General features: G+C 36.0%; 1 protein-coding gene across 1 annotated transcript in view; it reads right to left on the reverse strand.

The window, feature by feature from the left end:
- Positions 1-13,737, reverse strand: part of ADAMTS5 (ADAM metallopeptidase with thrombospondin type 1 motif 5) — a 50,518-nt gene that overhangs the window by 21,182 nt on the left and 15,599 nt on the right. Inside the window, exon 4 of the mRNA XM_054468794.2 lies at positions 4,396-4,563. Within this exon, the coding sequence (XP_054324769.1) occupies positions 4,396-4,563 (168 nt within the window). The remainder of the gene's footprint in view (positions 1-4,395; positions 4,564-13,737) is intronic.

Below are 13,737 nucleotides of genomic sequence, written 5' to 3' on the forward strand. Positions count from 1 at the left end.
CTAATGAAACTCATCCAAAGAAGCCTAACACCACTGCTTACAATCTCCCTTTGCTTCCGCTCTTCATCTCACTGCCCTTGCCCCTCAGCTTTTAGGTCTTTACTTGAATGTCTAATGTTAAAAGAAAAATGGGTGCATTTGCCTGCTCTTTGATCACTCATTTTGGGCCCAGTGATATAAGAATGAACAAGAGCACTTCAAAAAACCAGACAATTGTTGTCAAAAAGCAATTCAAGGGGTCTGGGTGTGAAGCTGTTAGATGCATTAGGTATACTGTTTAGCAGATGTAATGGCAAGGAAATTAAATTAAAGACTCCCTGTGATAGACGATAAAGGAATGTTTTTAAAAATATAAGTCACCGTGGCCTTAAATTATATGTCTTATTTGCACACTCTATTAAAGAGCATATTTAGTATGAAAATCAAGATACAACCATAGTGTTGGCTTTGAATTTTATTAACGCCACCTTAAAAACTGATGTTAAGCTCTCCTGGCTAGGTTTACAGTCTATACTTAACTAAAGACTCAGAGAACTGGTTTTCCAATATCATTTTATGTGCAGAGTTCTGTGTTCAGTAAGTGGCTGTAAACTTAGCTCTTTACACTACATGACGAATTTTCAAAACCATCTATAGATTTTCCTTAGCAACCTGTGTTGTGAGTATTCTTGAGCTGTATCTACATAAGTCGTGGCCTTTCTCATCATCTGGCACCGTGGCCTCAGGGATACAGCAGACACAGCTGTCTTTTCTGGACTCAAGGTTAGTAAGCATTTGAGAAAGGAAATTCAATAACCTGCTTTCACTGCACAATTTCTTTGCCAGTGCTTACCTTTATTTTTGAGGATCATACTCCTAGCCAGCTTGCCTAGAGCTAGCTTGTATAAACACTGCAGAATGTCTACAAGTATCTTGGCCAAGGTTGGGCGTAGGGGGGGTCCCATGAGACATGGCTTCTCCTTTTCTGAATCACAAATCTGCAGACACAGTGACTTTAGAGTGAGCACACTTGGGTTTTCAACCATAACCTAATTGCTGCATATTTCTTGTTGGAACTAAATCAGGAAACACTCAGTAGTAATGAATTTACATTTGGCAGTGGACGAGTGCTACAAATGTCCAGCTACTTATGGCTAATAATTTTAAAAATAAATCAAATGCTTTGAATTTAACTTTACTCTCTGACCTCATTTCTCCAGTATTGCTGAAGGTCAGAGGGGGTGGGGTAAGATATTAGACATAAATGGAATTCCCATTTATAATGTATCCTTTAGGTACCATTGAAAAATTGTATATGTGTTGTGAGATTACCTGCTTAAAAATAGCAATTGCTTTTCTGCCTTTATAGTGGTCACAGTTTAACTTTCCTAGATAACTGAAAATCATTTTTTTCTGTGTGTCAGTTATTGTATCATGCTGAAATATAGCACTAACTTGAGGGACCGTGTTGGTGAGATAAGGTTTTTGACCTTTAGAAAATGGTGCCAGACCACTGTGCCTTTCATGTTTTTGGGCTGCTATTTACAGCTTTTCTCTTATTGTTAAATAGTATCATTTCTTGCTCTCAGATTACCTGTCTAAAGTCTCCCCACCCTCATCCATCATGACTATTTTATTGCTTAAAAAACTGAGTGGCCTAGAAAATTAGAACAGAAAAATGGTAGAACTGTAAAATACGAATAAATGGGCTCTGAGTGGAAGCCTGTGTAGCTTTCTATGAGTAAAGTTAAAAGGTTTTATAATATAGTTTTGTGACATCGTTTAGTCTTCTAACAAAGATGCATCTGTTTGTTTTTCTATCATCTTGGGCTGTGACTATCTTCTTAGTTCCCTCCCATGCTCTGTAGTTGAAATGTTAGCACCTCAATCATCTCTAAAGTGGGTTTAGTAGTTTCTATGGCCACACTTTCACTTACATTGACTTAAGTCAGCTTTTTGGTTACAATTTCAAAGTTATTAAGTTATTTCAATTCATCTTTAATAGCACTACAGGGAGTACCACTGTTTCAATTCGGAATCTGAGTATGCTCTTTTGAAACAAAGTAAGACATAACTGAGCTTTGTCATTGTGCCACACTGCTTTTCTTTGGTTTTTGTTATTCTGAAATCACTTTATTCATGTTATAAGCTACTGATAAAATAGGATTATTTTATTGAAACAAAAGGCTACCTAACTAAACCAACATATTCAAAAGTGAGAAAGTCTAGATTGGATGAAAAAAAATAAATAAGTAAACTATAAGCATTTTCTGTTCAAGGAATTTTGGTAATTGAATTTATTTAATATATATATGAGAAATTTAGATACTTTTTTATTAGTGCAAATGAATAAGATCTATTTCTATTAAAATTATGTTCTTAGTTGTTCTCTATCATGAGCCCTTTGGAACAGAAACAGAGATATAAAAATATGTAAATTTGTTATAAAATCTTTAAAAAATCAGAGCATGGACTCCTTTAAATATAGAATTAATGTTAAAAATGAAGACAATGCTGAAAGCATATTTACTGCATAGAAATTAAGATCACAAATTCTATAAACGTGAAATAAATGAATCATTTCAAAATTAGGAACAAAATTCTCCACAGCATTGTAATTAGCTGACCTAATACTTGCACAGGGAAAAAAATTTGGTCTCATTTTAGCCATAAGTATTTGCTGCCTTAGCAACTAAATCCATTCATTTAGTGATTCAAGGTTTAGCTCAACTTCTTGGAATGTGTAACGTGTGATTTTGAAATAAAATATTAATGTTATTTTATTTTCAGAAAACCTGAAAAGAAGTAAAACAGAAAAGCAATATTATGCGTGGAGACTTAAGATTCCACCCAAGAAGGACTTTATGAGATACTGACCTGATCAATGTAGATAGGATGATAGTAAGGTAACATTCATTTTAGGACTTTATCTGCATTTAATCCACAATGTAAACTGAGCTAAACATAGAATTACCATAGTATTATTGGTGTAAAGAAAAAGCTTCATACATTAATTCTTATTGTTGTTTCCAAGTCTTTAAATTATTGAGATATTTTTTCAACTAAAAAGGAACTTTTTTTTGTATTGAGATATATTTTAAACCAAGCTGGACCCAGATTGCTTTTCAAAATGAGAAGTACAAATATATAGTAACAGGCAGCTAAAGCCTTACCTGTTCACCACGAATGGAGCAAGAATGAGTTAATGAACATATTTTGACTCCATGGTGTCAGAGACCTGTGCAGCTGAATTTCTTTATGTCTGAAATAATTTGAATTTGTCCATTGTTCTGGTATTATGTAGCCACAGTTCAAAACAGTCAACATACTAAAAAATTATGGGACATTAAGTCATAAACTTTGTGGAACTGGGAAAAAGACAGTTTTCATTGATTATTCAACTTTGAACCGTATATCATGAGATAATTTTATAGAAAATTATTATGATCAATAATTTCTGTCACATTCAATTTAACTACTAGTTTTAGAAACACAAATTTTGAGAGTACATAAAATAAATGGGGATATGTCCATTTCTGTAAGATAGGAAATTTCAGCTACATAATGTCTGATGATTCTTTACAGTGCTAATGCATCTATCCTCCTGTGTTTTTATTACTTTAAAGTACTGAAGAATGCTAGGAAATTTGCAACAGCTTGTTTCAAAGATTACTTAGGGGTCAGAATTTATTATTTCTAAAAATTGTAACTTCCTTGGTATTTTAATATAATTTACAGCACTAATCCTAGTCTTACAGAATTTAGTAAAGTATGTTGTGCTCTTGAACTATATTTAAAGGATAAAGCCAAAGATTTTCTTTTGAAGTTCTTAAAGTGTTTTCCCATCATTCAGATTGCTTTTCTATTTCTGTTATGCAGTTTTTACTCTACTTTCAGGAGAATCTGCAATCAGGATAAAACCAAATTCTTCTAGTCAGTGCAAATCTAGAAAGCTTCCTCTTCTGGGCTTATGTTGCCATAAAGAGAATCCAGTAGAATTGTCACCTACACCTTAACTGCACCCCTATAATAGGCATGTAACAAATAATTCTGAGAGTCATATTAATAGCAGGGAAACCAAGATGTCTGCCAAAGTTCTCACAGGAAGCTAGTGGTAAAAGAAGGAATAAAAGCCAGACTTTCAGAGCACTAGCTAGGCATTCTGTGTGGTCTTCCACACTGCTTCTCCTTTGAACTTTTTCAATTCAAAAGCCAAAATACCATAGCTAAAATGCCACCAAGGACGTTGGCAGTACATACCCACATATGATCAATTTCCTTGGTCTTTCTTCTGACACTGTCCACACAACTATTGTCTTAGAGGGCAAGATGAATATCATGAGGATATAATGAAGTCAAACTCCTGAGAATCCCAAATTTTGTTCCTCAGCCTGTGTTCTCCTAAATGATACATACCATGGCCGTCATCCAGGAATTCCGTGATGGTGGCTGAAGTGCATTTGGACCAGGGCTTAGACGCATCAATGCTGGTGAGGATGGAAGACATTAAGCGCTTATCTTCTGTGGAACCAAAGGTCTCTTCACAGAATTTGGAATCGTCATGGGAGAGGCCAAGTAAATGTCCTAAGGGAGACAACAGAGGAAGTACAAATAATCCGTGATTGTGTATTTCTATTTTTCCATGACAGTTATGCTAGGGCTTGATTTTTTTCCCCTAATTGTAGATGAGTTCACTTTAACTGCTTTCTCACCCAGAGACTGGACCTCCAGGGAAATAAAAGTTGCATGGAGTTAGTGTAGCAGTTGCTTTTGGTGAACATTTCGATGGAAACTGAAAAACTAAAGAGTAGATGTTCCCATAATTCATCTGGATCACATATGCTTAATGACATGTGGAAACAAAGCCTTATTTAGAATCTAGAGTTTGCGAGACAATTGTGGGATTATGTCATAGCCCTCACCACATATCATTTTGATTGTCTAATTTTCTGCCTTCTCTGATCAAGCCCCATGAGATCAAAGTGCATTTGCTCCCATATACTGTTGAAACCTCTGTACTGAACTTAGTGCTGTGCAAGTTGCAAACACTTAATAGATGGTTTTTGAATGTCAATGACTTATTTTCTTAGTCAAGTAAATAGGTGGCTAATAAAAGGGAGGACTAGGGGAGACGAAAGAGAAGTGAAACGAGGAACTTTCCGGTTTCATGCAAAACTAGGCTTGCTTCATCCGTTCATTTCTTTTGGTGATTTAGTGAGTTATGAATGTTTACTATTGTCACAAACATATAGCTCACTTTGAAAACATACCCATTTACATTTTAAAATGTCAAAATACCAATAACATGAAGTTTGAGAGCTTGAAGAAAGGACAGCTTGGTTTCCCAAGTGATTGTTGTGAGTGTTCAAAACCACTCAGCCAGGTGATATTTGTGCTTAAGCCTCTCAACCAAAAATGTTCTCTGCAGTTCCAGTCAAGCTAGATATTATTTCACAGAGCCCATAATTGCATTCTTATAATCCAAGTAAATTGCTTTTTATTACATAAGATCAATTTTCATGCAGTCTAAGGATAAAATGATATTCCACAACAAATTTACAATGCTATTTAAAACATCTAGGACAGTAGTTTGAGCAATTACAAACTCTAAAAAGTGGACAGCAAATCATCCTAGTAGTGTTTTTAACAAAGCTTTCTAGAATCATACACAAACCACTAAAACAAATTTAGGAAACACTGTAGCAAACTGATGACTACATTCTCCTTGGGATCTTGAATGCCAAACGCAGAAAACTTTGGCCATTCTAGCAAAAGAGTCCAGTGTGCACCAATAAAACCCAACAGAGATGAAATCTTTCACTTTATATTCCGACTACTTTGGGCCAACTTGTGAAATCACCAACACCTCATAACAAAATTGTCCACTGAGCAGCTGACTGCTGTTATGGCTGAAAAATAAGTGGCTAGGGCTCGGTGACCTTCCAAGTCTCCATATTTTTATGTTATTTATTCAGATATTTACTTCGACAGCATTTACTAGGCTTACAAGTTTTCTCTGGGAAGTTCTCCCACCACCACTTAACATTTTGTTTGGTCAGTAGCATAAGTGCATTATAGTCTATATATAAAGTATGTCCCAAATGACTTGCAAAGGAAATTAGCAGGGGCTCATCTAATTTTTGAGTGGTTTGTTGAGTTTTTCAAGAAACTCACAGCTCACAGAAAAAAAGAAAATAACAGAATCTTTCATTCATGTACTATTAGAAATGACTTAAAGTTACTTAGTACATGAAATACTTGTTGATAATGCACTCTACAATTCCTGAAATTTTCCAAGATAGAGGATTTATCAGTTAACGCTGAGGGATATGGTGGAAATTTCACTCTTGAGTTTTTTCCTCTGGCATAGAAGAAAAGTGTCCCCAAGTGACCTCTGCAACATAATATTTATTTGAATCCAGGTTTTTACTTAAAAAACGTGATGTATACATTCTACTTCATAGGATATTTATATTTATTTAATGAAGTAATGGCCTTTTCCTCCAAATCTATATAAATACATAGCACTTTCCATATGCCTTTTTATTATTGTATCAAGAGATTTTCACTTCATTTGGAGGGTAGATTTTAGAATTCTGATTTAAAATATAGGACACATGGCAGACACGAAATTCACTTTGAGGGACCTGAGAAAGTACCTTCATTCTTTCTTTCAAACAGAGAGGTGAAGCATGTAATTTTAAAGATTTCAATTATGTAAGCAAGTCAATTTAATTTTGAAATATTTTGGCATCATTTATGAATCTTTTGGAATGCTAGTTAATATAATATTGTGACTTCTATGCTTCCCAAATTTACTCATTTTCCACTGAAACTTAATTGCCACTGAAGATGCATAGAAGAAATTGCACTGCGAAAGACTGCCATTCAAGCATGAACAAATCTTCACTTCACCTCAGCAAGGGAATGTGACTTTTGTAAGATCTCCAAAAGTCAGGCAGAAACAGACTGCTTAGAGTCAACTGAAAGAGATCGACTCTTTTGAGGGCGAATGAACATTCTGTCCTTCATGAAGAAAGCCTGTCAGCTGTCTGGGAGAGGCATGCTCTCTGAAGGGCAGTGAGAGTCCTGGGCAATGTGAAGAACACTTAAGCACCCAAAGTAACAGGCAGCCAGTTCCAGAGTAGCTGGAACCAGGGCATGGCAAGAGAACCACGTGACTTCCCTTCAGGAGCTGGACAGGATATGAAAGGGAAGATCAATGTGAGGGATGTTTGGATGCTCTTCAGGAAAGACGTGACACACATTCTAAAGGCTGCAAACAGCAAAAGGAATGGTATTTTCTAATTCGAGCCACCAGTCAATTATGCTAAGACATTTACTGTTGGTTGAAATCAGCCTTGAAATAGCAAAAGTACACAAAAGTATAAGCAATTTTAAAGGAGTCCTTACAGTAAAGACAGCACGCTATGATACTAAAAGCTAACTACCAGAGAAAATCCAGAATCTGGGGAATTTAAAATACAATGTCACAGCTGACAACTGTGTATTTCAAGTAGGGATTGTGAAGGGGAATTGGAAAAGCTAATAGCTTTGAAGACATCTGCCTTTTCAGGGAGAGTTTGTTCATAAATCATTCACAGAGATGTTTAAAATGAATGGTGTGGTTTGGAGATTAAGCATTTCTTGGACAAGCAGACCCCAGGAGCATTAGCAGCAGATAGGATTAGATATCCCTGTCTCAGAGAGTAAAACAGCACATGAAGAATATAAAAGCGTATGGAGAAAATGTGTACAATGCCAAAAGTAATTTGTTGTTTACATCAAATTGTATTACATGATGAGTTTTTAGAGCAATACAGAGCAACAGAGTTAGTTGAGGGTGAGGTTTTAGAGGAGGCAGGGGGATGGAATCGAGAAATCCACATAGAATGGCAATCCTTACCCTTCGAAAAGAGAAAGAGTTCTTTTTGGAGAGTCAGAGTGTTGCAAGACAAGGGTGGGGAGGACTGAAAGCCATTTTGACAAAGATTTGAGAAAGCTCCCTCACTAAAATAGGACGCGAAACTCCTAGTGAGAGAAAAGGCAGAGGTGGGTTTCAAGGTAACTATCTGCTGTCAGGATTTAAAGCAGAGGTAGTGAAGTCTTGCTTTAGGGAAGAATTAGTATTTGTGTTTAGGACCATTTATAATCAGCAGACATGCAAAAGATCGAAAAGCAGTTTGCTTGAGCAATTTTGTTTACAATACTATCTTTCTCAGCTATCTTTAATTCTTGATGATGTAATTGAAAGCTTTTCACCTAAAACTCTGAGGCAATTAAGGACCAAACACACTTGTGTAATAGATGCACTTGTTAATGGCCTCTGTATTTATATGCTAAATAAGGTTTTAACTCGGGAAGGGAGATAGAAGCCAGAGTGAAATTCAGAGAATAATGCAACTGTCTAATCCACGAGTATTTTCCAAGTGGTGCATACCTCAGAACTATATTTATTTTCTTTTTTCTTTCTTTCTTTCTTTTTTTTTTTTTTTTTGAGATGGAGTTTCTCTCTTGTCCAGGCTGGAGTGCAATGGCAAGATCTCAGCTCACTGCAATCTCCACCTCCCGGGTTCAAGCAATTCTCCTGCCTCAGCCTTCTGAGTAACTGGCATTACAGGCGCACACCACCATCCTGGCTAATTTTTTGTATTTTCAGTAGAGACAGGGTTTCACCATGTTGGCCAGGCTGGTCTCGAACTCCTGACCTCAGTTGATCCACCTGTCTTGGCCTCCCAAAGTGCTGGGATTACAGGTGTGAGCCACCACGCCCGGCCAGAACTGTATTTCACTGTTTGAAATAATTAGTAAAAGCTAAGGCATAAATTGTGTTAGATGATGTTGACCTACTCTTAATTGATGTTAAATCATGTCTTAAATACAACAGTCATGCTGAGTGTCTGTCAGCAAGTAATATCAGAAAGGAGTTTATTTGAATTAATCTAAGAAAATAAATGTAATGATAAATTATGTCAGAGTAAAGTCTATACGGCTGAGAGTTTGAGTTACATTGTTAGCTCAGAAATAGCAAACAAATCTCACCTGGTAACTTTTCTGGTACGAAAATCCTCTTTTTGAATTGGCAAAGGGGTGACATTTTATAAAATAAATGTTATCTTTGATATTCCCAATACAGATTTTAAGAACACCTTGCTTCATTAAATTCACAAGAGAATCTGGTGTTAGAAAATCTATGATAATGTGTAGCCAGATGAAGACACATCACTTTAAAGGAAACTGTTGGTTCAGCTTCTTATTCAACCCAGGCATTACTGTACAACCAGGGCTGACTTATAACATTAACCTCAGGAAGGAAATTGGTTGTTTTTCTAAACTTTGGTCTGCAAATTAAACAGAATTTCAAGCTCTTGTCTCCTGATCCCAAACTGACCAATGGTCAAGGGGACACAGTACCACATCCTAAAAAAATGTCACAAGAAGCTCTGTAATGTGTTTACTTGGGAAAGCACTGCTCAGATGAAGCATCTGTTTCTTAATGAGGTCATGTTTTTATTTTACCTAATTTTCCAGCTGGGATTATGGAGGTGCAAGGTCTTGCCAGGGGTTGAAAAGTGAGTCAACTGCTCACATAGAATCAGAATCTAGAATCCTTGAAGAAGGGAACCATGAGCTCCAGTCATTGGATCATGCATGCTTATTCAAACATGAATCTTTACATAGATGTGATAAAACTCTTAAAACTCCCATTTCAAAACATTAAACATGAATGGTAAATGTGGTATCAATTATGTAATTTGGAAGGAAGAAACTCTAACTTTTTCACCTTATAACTAGCTGTGTCAATATCCTTTTGAATCCATTTCAGAATTATAGCCTTTAAAGTAAAAACTGTCTTAAAAAAAAAACATTCTAGAAGCGTATAAACATGTTGAGCTCTGGAGCCAGATGGATTGGGTTTGAATCTCACTTTAGCAGTATATTAGTTGTTGACTTTAGACGGGTTTAGAAAGTACCCTGTGTGTTAGCTTCATTCTCTGTCTTGGGTGACCCACTAATGGTACTTACCTCATGGCATTTTGTAAGAATTAAATGATATAAAACATGCAAAGTGATTAGAATATGTGCTTGACATATATCAAAGGACCAGTGATTGTTAGCTAACTTTATTGTCCTCATTGATATTCTGGGATTGTTATATACTTTTACTTATGAGTAGTCTAGTAATCAGTGATATATATATATAACTGATATATATAGATATATATATATAACTGATATATATAGATATATATACACATATATATGTATATATATAGATATATATACATATATATGTATATATAGATATATATACACATATATGTGTATATATAGATATATATATGTGTATATATAGAGATATATATACACATATGTGTATATATAGAGATATATATACACATATGTGTATATATAGAGATATGTGTATATATATATGTATACGGAGAGAGAGAGAGAGTCTTGCGGTATCACCCAGGCTGGTGTGCAGTCATGCTATCAAAGCCCACTGCAGCCTCCATCTCCTGGGTTCAAATGATCCTCATACCTTCTGACTAGCTGGGACTACAGGTGCATTTCACCACCCTTGGCTAATTTATTTATTTATTATTTATTATTATTATTGTTATTTTTTTACTTTTTGTAGAGACAGGGTCTCACTATGATGCCAGGGCTTGTCTCAAACTGTTGGGATTACAAGCATGAGCCACCACACCAGCCAACAAGCTTTAATATTACTAGACACTCCTTATGTGGGAGGGAAAAGGAAATTTCCTAAACATAAAAGAAAAAAACATCACTCAGCAAGTGTGTGATAGAGTTACTTTTTATGCCACCTTCAGTTTGCTGGTTTCCACACGTGTGGCAGATAATCTATAGGTTTCTCCCTAGAGAAACATGAATTGGGATTAAGTTTTTAAAAAACTGACAATAGACACAAAATCTCTCAATATTCCTCAACATATAGCAAAAACTTACTCCCGCATTTTATTTGGAGGCCAAGAAAGACATAGTGTGGCTTTCCTCCAAACTGCTTGTTGATTAAAGCAATGGGTTTGCGGGCAAATATCAAGTTTAATGCTAGTTTCCTTCTAACCTTACATCTTACAACAAGCCTGGACATCTGAATCTGTGTATTTGGATTTGGTCTGTGACGTTTCAAGAACCTCTGCAGCTTTTCAAAATATGGCCGTGTTTAATCTAATCATCTACAGAAGCAGAGTCACACACAGATCAGCACAACCAGGGAACACCTTTTAACCACACCAAAACACAGGCGGCTTTGCTGTTGTGTCTCAACCACTTCCTAAGTCTCAGCTGAGTATTTGGTCTTGACTTTTTAAGTTGCCTGAGTTTAGCTTAGGAAGCATAGTGGAGGCTTTCACAGTGGAGAGATTCACTTAGTGCATTTTATAATTAACTACTATAAAGCAAAGCTTCGGTATGTTTGCAAATTATGGATTTCATTTGTCTAAATAAAATCAGATTGTTCCTCCTAGTGTATTAGAAGCTGGCCCAACATCAATAAAATTACTGTTTTTAAGAACCATGTGTGTAGCAGGTGAAATCTTTATTATTACAAGTCAATAATAAAAGTTTGACAAGTTAAAATATAAACTCAAAATGTAAACTTACACTAACTTGAAAACTTTCTGCAATTCACATTTGGATTATAAAGTGGCTATAAACACATTCCTGCCTCCACTCAAGGAACATGGATGGGGACTGTGTTTTTGATACTTTGAAGTGACTTTCTGAAATGCCTTAACAATTTAGCCAACATTTACTTGCATATAACACAAGAAGGAAAGCACTTTATGACTGCCTATCCAGAGTCAATGTCAATCAATATCCATCTTCCAGAAGTCTGTATTGGCATCAGTTGATTAGTTACCTTCAAAATCTAGCAGCTGTTTTGAAAGAATTAGCAGAAAAAAAGAAGTGTTCTAGTTATCAAATGGTATATGAATAGAGTAAGTTTTCGTAATTGTTTGTTTTTAATCTGTGTCATTTTGACTTCAAGTAATCTAATGCCATGGATAGAAATGGTGTCAGATAGAGACTTCAGCTCTGCCTCTATTTACCTTATGAGTTAATTATCAAGGCAAGAGTTTTTTTTAGGTGGGGGGCTCACTCTGTCACCCAGGCTGGAGTGCAGTAGTGTAATCATAGCTCATTTTATCCTCTATCTCCTGGGCTCAAGCAATCCTCCCACCTCAGCCTTCTGAGTAGCTGGGACTACAGGCACGCACCACCATGCCCAGCTATTTTTTTTTTTAATTTTTTGTAGAGACAGGGTCTCCCTATGTTTCCCAGGCTGTTCATGAACTAAAAAGAAAATTTTGATTCAGTTTATTCATGCACAAAATAGATATGACTTTCTATTTTAAACCATTGTGAAGAGAAAGAGGAAACAGTTGTGCATTTCCACGAGAACCTTAAGTAGGTTAATGGAAGTGTTATTCTTGCTCAAATATATCCTTTTACTGCTTATAGAAGAAATAAAGTAGAAAAATTATGGGAACAGCCTTGGAATCTTCTCCTAGCTTGTGTTTTGAGCACAGTAACACATTCACACTGTTTGCATAAAGGAAATTACACATTTTGGAATGAGGCTAGAGTAAATTTAAAACACTGGAAAACTGAGCATTCAAAACGTCATTTTCATCGCCATACTTTGACCATATACACTACTTCCAAATCTAGAAAGTCACAAATGTCTAGTAAAAAGGAAGGGGGATGGTGAAACCCCATCTCTACTAAAAATACAAAAATTAGCCGGGTGTGGTTGTGGGTGCCTGTAATCCCAGCTGCTTGGGGGGCTGAGGCAGGAGAATCTCTTGAACCTGGGAGGCAGAGGTTGCAGTGAGCTGAGCCTGCGCCATTGCACTCCTGCCTGGGCAACAAGAGTGACCCTCCATCTCAAAAAAAAAAAAAAAAAAAAAAAAAAAAAAAAAAAAAATTAGGAAGACAGAAGATTGCAGGAATTGAGGAGAATTAGAATCGAGAGCATGGTTAGCTCAGACTGAGAGCTTCACACAGCAATCCAAAAAACACACCATGGGAAACAAACCAGCAAGCTGCATTATCCAAGATCACACTGGCTGGAGGGGCAAGACTCTGTAATAACACACAGATGATCAGGAAATCTTTTGTCAGGCTATCTTTCCTAAACGTTGAAGGCTTATTTTTTATAACACATGTTCATAATATTTAGGCAAAAAGTGAAATTAAAGAATAATAAAGAGATTAGAAAATAAACTGAATGAGAGCCAGATTCTTTTATGAAAGCAGAATTGAATCCATATTCCCCCACTTCCAGACCTTAAATAGTTTAATTCATATTACATATGAACTAAATAGATTAGTTCATATGTAATACAAAAGGGAAGTTAAATAGAGAGTGTCTGATTGGACAATGAATTACAGGGACTTCTAAAGAAATAAACAAAGATAATCCAACCAAAATTTTAAGTGCATGGAAGGGCACAATCATACATCAAAGATTTGGGTTTGAGTTTTCATACAGAAGCCCATCTTTCTCCTACATTGTTTCCATGTATAACTATGTCTAATATTCTTGTACTATTGAGAAAAGTTCTTACTGTGTGTGTACACACACGTATATATTTAATTTTAATATAATATTTGTGCTTATCAGCATCTGGCTTCCTGCCTCTCAGACTGCTGCATCAGCCCTGTAACCCAAGATTGCCTTAGGAATTCAGGAGAGCTGGGAAAGGTGACCCCGCAGGGCTC

This window comes from Pongo pygmaeus, chromosome 22, assembly GCF_028885625.2.
Source record: "Pongo pygmaeus isolate AG05252 chromosome 22, NHGRI_mPonPyg2-v2.0_pri, whole genome shotgun sequence".
NCBI lineage: Eukaryota > Metazoa > Chordata > Mammalia > Primates > Hominidae > Pongo > Pongo pygmaeus.